The 6400-nt window shown below is 39.5% G+C and overlaps 1 protein-coding gene across 1 annotated transcript; it reads left to right on the top strand.

Annotated features, from left to right (window-relative positions):
- The first annotated feature begins 191 nt into the window (after positions 1-191).
- On the top strand, positions 192-5770 carry tmem9b (TMEM9 domain family, member B). The gene is made up of 5 exons (XM_035160331.2): positions 192-419; positions 1763-1854; positions 1942-2050; positions 2280-2414; positions 4410-5770. The coding sequence occupies exons 1-5, from the start codon at positions 348-350 to the stop codon at positions 4563-4565; spliced, it is 564 nt and encodes a 187-aa protein (XP_035016222.1). The 5' UTR covers positions 192-347; the 3' UTR covers positions 4566-5770.
- Positions 5771-6400: the final 630 nt, after the last annotated feature.

The following is a 6400-nucleotide window of genomic DNA, read 5'->3' as shown; positions in this document are numbered from 1 at the left end:
CGGGGTGTACCGCCGCTTGTGTGGGTTTGATAGTGTTTCCTCAGAAATCGTCCAAACCAACCGACCGATCGATTAACTGATCATAGATCTGAACACCCGATCGATCACCAGTAGATCGATCGCACGTGGCGTTTTATCCAACGTGTCCCCGCTCAACGCGTCTTCGAGCTCAGAGAATCGGTGTGTTCCGGTGCACAGACCAACCGCCACCACCCGGAAACTGCCAGTCAGCTGCCAGGAAGCAGAGGCTGTTAGCTGCTAGCTAACGCTGCCACTCGTCCGGTGGTTTGTCACGAAACAGCGGAACGGCTGCTCTTCAGAAACCGAACATCCCACTCAGACTGAACATGAAGGCCGCGTGTCTGCTCGAGGTTTTCGCTGTGGCTTGTTTTGTGCTGTTAAGCCAAGCGACAGCAAAGGTGAGGCCAACGTTAGCTTCAGGGGGTTAGCATAACACAGTGAGGAAATGGTGATAAGAAACGAGAGGAAATAAACATCTCTCTTTAAATCTGCCTTGAGGATCAATGATCTGTCTAGTGCTGACTGCTCAGTGTGATATTAACAATGTTCAACTAACGCCTGACATCCTGAGCTAACACATGAGCTGCGAAAAGGTCGCTAACGTGATGCTAATGGGGCTAAATGTGAGCTTTATCTAATGGCTGTCAACAAAAATATAGCCATTAAATCGCTTATTTAAATTGATCAACGAGCTGTTGAATGTGATTGTGTTTATTTTAACCGGATGTAGCTTGAACTGGCTCATGTGTGCATACTGTAATATTAGCTAACATGATCACCAATCAATCAATGTTTGTTATTGGGGCAATGTGGCACGATACTAAAAGGTGACATGGATTTGGTTGATATGCACAACAACTGTCTGACTTACCAAAACTAAATGTAATGTACTGTGGTTAAAGTATTCATATGCTCTTCATAAGTACATGTACTGTAATGTAGTTTAAAACACTCTGTAACAATTAAATATCATTCATTTACTTGAGTTAAAGTACTCATTATGCAGAGTGGCCCATTTCAGAATTACATATATATATATTTGGATTATAATTTTGTATACACGAGTGTCTACTTCGAGGATGCAGCTGATGAAGTTAGATTTTAATAGAGATGTTCTGATGTGCTGATACATGGACTCTGTGTATCGGCTGATACAGAGTACTGATCCAATACCAGTGTGATAACCAACATAACAACGTATACTGTATAATGTATTGTAACAGCTGTATACTAATATTCCTTTATGAAAGTGTTGATTGGTATCATTGCTGTATGGCCTGGCTCTGGTTAAAGCCTTTGGAAAACTAAATCATACAGAGAAACGGCAGCATTGGAGGCATGGAAAGGCAATAATGATATCTCTAAATCATATTCTGATACATCATCATTTATTTGTTGATCATACTTTAAATTACTAACCTGGTTCAGTGATTTAAGTTATCAAATAAATGTAGAGGAGTAAAATGTACACTCCTTGCTTCTGAGCTGTAATGGAATAGAAGTGTATTCCACCACTGAATGCTACAACTAGAACTAATGAAAAAAAGTAATGATGATAATAACGATATTAGCAGTTTTGGTGAGAACCATTTTGTAAATAGCACATGTTAAAATATGAACTCAGCAAAGACTTCATATATCTCAAAGAATGCAGAAGAAATAGGAGGACATTTAAAAACATAGAAACATGACCATAATGGCCAGATTCAACTGTTAAACAATTACAATCTTTCTGTTACAGAATCCCGAAGACATCCGCTGCAAATGCATCTGCCCACCATACAGAGATATCAAAGGGCAAATCTACAATCAAAATGTCTCTCTCAAAGACTGGTATGTTAAAGTTCTGTCACAACAGTTCCCTAAATGTTTATTTCCTGCGTTCTACAATCCTGCTAATGTCATACTCTTGTTTTTCAGTAACTGTCTCCATGTAGTTCAGCCAATGCCTGTGAATGGAAATGATGTGGAGGCGTACTGTTTACGTTGTGAGTGTAAATTTGAAGAGAGGAGCTCGGGAACCATTAAGGTGACTTGACACTGAAGTGCGTGCGTCAGAATGTGGGCGGCTGTTGATTTGTCACTTTACTTACTGTAAAGTAATGAACATTTTTTTTACCATTCCTCATGTTCGTCTCTTATGATTAAATCATTAAAACATTCAAAAATGTATCACCTTGCTGACAACTTGTTTCCTAAATCACTTTGTTATCTATGTTTGGATCATACACTAATCAGTGATCACTGTGTTTCTTCAGTTCACCATCATAATGTACCTCTCCATTTTGGGACTGCTGCTGCTCTACATGGTCTACCTGACTCTCCTGGAGCCCATATTAAAGAGGCGTCTGTTCGGACACTCGCAGCTCATCCAAAACGACGATGATGTCGGGGTATGTGTTTCTTATCACGTTGCAGCATTGCAACTGAGAAAGTACTGTATTTCTTTTAAGACGATTATGCTTCTACCTCACCCATTGTACACAGTTACTCTGAAGTCTTTATGTGTGTGCGTTTAAATAACTTCCCTTTGCACAACACATCACGTGGAATTCACCTGTTTCTGGATAACATTTAACAAGGTCATGTGTTCCTGCAAATAATTTTCAAAACCGTGTGCGTGTGTGGGCAAGGCTTTGAACAGGTGGATTTATGCTGGGCTATTAAATACCTCAAATCATTGCTGAGTTATTGTTATTACATTTTTTTATTAAAATGTTAAATAACATTCATTTATTTTGCAGCTTTTCAGTTACACAAAATTTATTTAAATTTGTATGTGAGTTTTACAGCAGCTAATTCAAGCAGTAGTGAGTAGTGAGATCATCTAGAGACACAGGGAGTGATGTGGAGTTTTAAAAAATGTTTTCCCACTCCGTAGCAGATTTTTATGTCATGGGAGAGCTCATTAGAGGATCCAGTTACCACAATCACTGACAAAACAACTATAGGTGCAGGCAGCTTTATCCATCACTGAAATATCACAGAAATGATAGACTAGGCAGTAAAAGACTAAACATTTCGTCTGGAATCGTGGTTGTAAGAACATGGGCTTGACACAGACCTGGGACAGGGGCAGTGTGGCAGTAGTGCAGTGGGATGAGATCTCTTCTTGTAGTCATGTGTCGTGGTCCTTTTTAAACTGAAACCAATCAATGTTACTGTAACAGACCTTTCATAGGCTGTCGTGTCAGTTTGAATAGTCTGGAAACTTTTACAACTACTTACCAAAAAGACATAAAACCAGGAGAGTTCAGCTCAAGTGTTGGATTATAGTGCTGCTACTGGCCCATTTGGAGTCACGAATACAAAAGGAAATTTGTTACTAACAAACCTGAAGGACACTGGGGTTTAAGATAAATCCTGCAACTGCAGCACAAAGTCAGATTTCTTGTCTCAACCGTATCCTGTATTTCATTCCTAATTATTTAATATAAAAAGCACCATTAAAGAGAAGGCAAGCCGTTTGGTTTGATTCGGCATGACGCAGTATTCAGACATGTTTAGATAATAAATAAAGGGAGTCACTGACTGGCTTTGCCTGAGGGTAGGGAACTGAGCAGCCGCGCTGAGTGTTCTGTTTTCACTGGCAGAGTTCAAGCAAGAGGAAGTGTTACATGATAGGTCTAGCTTAAAGAACGTCTTTGACCATGCAGAAATCAGCACCAGACGTTTTTCAGTGGTCAGCATCATAGTGAAAGGCTGTTGGTCGGTTCCCTGCTTATGGCGCAACAACACAAAAACAGAATTATGATATTTTCTAATTTATCTCAGTGTTTTCTCAAACTGTAAAGATAATATTTGTAGCACAGTACCTTGCTCCTGGATTATATCTTAGACCCAAACTGAAAGAGACAAATTGCCAGAGAAACCACTCAAACCGGAAGTGCTGCTGTTACATTAATTACAGAGGAAAGGGTGGACTTGTAATGTTTAGTCAACGTTTAATACACAGGATGCACAACTGATAATTCTCACGCAAGAACAAACTGCTTTGAAAAATGTCCACTTTTCTGCTCTCTGTGTCCAAATCCTTTATTATTATTACAATATTTTGTGTTTTCTCTGATAACAACTTTATTCATATAGCACTTCAAAAAACAAGTTAAAATGTTCGCTTCCAACAGATATGAAAATAACAATTAAAAAAGGATTATATCTGTGGTTCTGATGTGATCCTTTTTAAACTGCTGTTTGCGTTACAGGAGTGCAGGGATAAATCAATGAAGCATTAAGTTGATGATTAAAATCCACTCTCAAACACTCACCATTGTAGAGCTGCTACACTAGAGTTATAATCATTCTACTGGTAGATCTTGTACGAGTCTCAGAAAATGGACTGAGATTTGTCCGACAGCATCACATTTTTGTCCTTTCTGTGTTTTCAGGACCAGCAGCCTTTTGCCAACGCTCACAACGTGCTGTCGCACTCACACTCTCGACCCAACATGCTGAACAAAGTGGAGCACGCCCAGCAGCGCTGGAGGAGGCAGGTCCAGGAGCAGCGGAAGTCTGTGTTCGACCGCCATGTTGTTCTCAGCTAAAACTGCAGCGTGAGCAGGAGTTACTGATGCAGGAGGAAAAAAAGAAAACAACAAAAAAAACACTGTGAAGAGCCCTCAATTTCTATCACTTTTTTTCTCTCATTTGTTGTTGTTTGTATCTCATCAAGTGTGATGCATCTAAGGTAAACATGGTGGGGAAAAGGGTCCTCTTCAGATGGGTAATAAAAGCTGGGCACTTTTTTATAGTCTGCAGGCAGCCCAAGAGATTAAAGTGAATTCAGTCTTTTCTTTTTGCACAATCTTGAATGAAGAGTCTTAAATAACGTTTCCAAAAAAGCAGAATTCAATCCACCTGCGGTCTAGTTTGCAGAAGTGCCAAGTCACCAGAGAATTCGAAATTAAAAACATTGATGGCCAAGACTAATAAATGGGAGATGAAAGCAAAAACTTTCAAGTAGATATTTTCTTCACTCACTCTCTATGCAACCTGTCAGATGACGTCCCATCAGTCCAAAGCGGACTTTCAATTTTATAAGCCAAAATAGCTTTCAGGCTGAAACATCCAGATGTTGGTTGGTGCCACTTTTCATGGCTGGATAACTGGCGGCAGTCCTGAAAAGTGAGCATGTAGATGGTGGGTGTTTTCAATCCAAAAGCTAATATACAACTTGGAACTAACTGCTCTCACCACAGGGGAAAAGAACTAGTGTAATAAAATAGAAATCTGTCAGCCTTCTTTGACAAAATGCATGTTTTATAATATATCTTTTATAAACATGTTTCCAATCCTGTACTCCTACCGCTATGTTTAACGTCTGCTAACTGGTGTGACATCCATCAATTCATGCATTTACATTAAATTTTATGTTTGTAAGTAGTTTCACTGAACCTTGTTGCAGAAATCGTATGCAATTTCTTGGTGATGTCTTAGTGAACGTAGCTGTGCTATTGATCCTCATCGAAGACCCCGTTGAAATCAGTGCCCTCTTCAAATGTGTAGTGTTTTATTTTGTCCCTTCTTTGTGCTTGGTCTACAACCGAATTTCACATTAAAAGTCCCTGTTACGGGAGAGCTGTGTTTTTTCGAGCTCATAGAAGTTTTATTTTGTGAGTAGCTGGGCTGTGTACATGAGCAGGGTGAATGAAGAAACATGGGTGGAAGATGTTTTTGAAAGTGTTCTTGACTATTGTACATGTGATACCTTTAACTTTGAAATAAATTCATGTAATAATTGTGATTCATACATTTGTGCACTTCCTCGTTCTTTCGCATTAGCTGCAGGCGAAACCAGCCACTTCTCTTTCAGTTGGAAGAAAAACCAGTTTGCATGAATTCTAATGCACAGATCCCTCTGTAAATTCCCTTTGGCGACGATCTGATCAGTGTGTTGGCGTCCGATTTCAGATTCAAAACAATATGACTCAGCATCGTGAAATACAGTTTCCTATGAAGACTCAACAAGGGATGTTAAATAATTAATTTGGCGAAAAGTACCTTAAACCAGTGGTTCTCAAACTCTTGTCTGTGGCACACTGCCAGAGGGTCCGTGAAAAATGTCCAGATTCGTCCATTTAAATTATCATGACGAGTTCTGTGTTGAGATTGTAAATATATTTTAAATAAATATCTAATATATTTAGTAGTAAAGGTGTAGAATGAGGCCCAGAGGGGGGACCTGAAATATTTTCTATCTTGTAAGGGGGGGGGTCCTTGACTGAGAAAAAATTGATCTCTGCTTTTAACAACTCCAGCTGCTGTAGTCATGGCATGCTGCTAATTTCCAGACAGAAATTCTCCTGTTACTTTTATTAACTCTGAAACATCTGGAAACCACTGGACGGGGCCCAGTGAAAAGAGGCCTCATTAAAACCCG

Source organism: Hippoglossus stenolepis, chromosome 1, assembly GCF_022539355.2.
Source record: "Hippoglossus stenolepis isolate QCI-W04-F060 chromosome 1, HSTE1.2, whole genome shotgun sequence".
Classification (NCBI taxonomy): domain Eukaryota; kingdom Metazoa; phylum Chordata; class Actinopteri; order Pleuronectiformes; family Pleuronectidae; genus Hippoglossus; species Hippoglossus stenolepis.
This window is presented reverse-complemented; position numbering and strand designations above follow the sequence as displayed.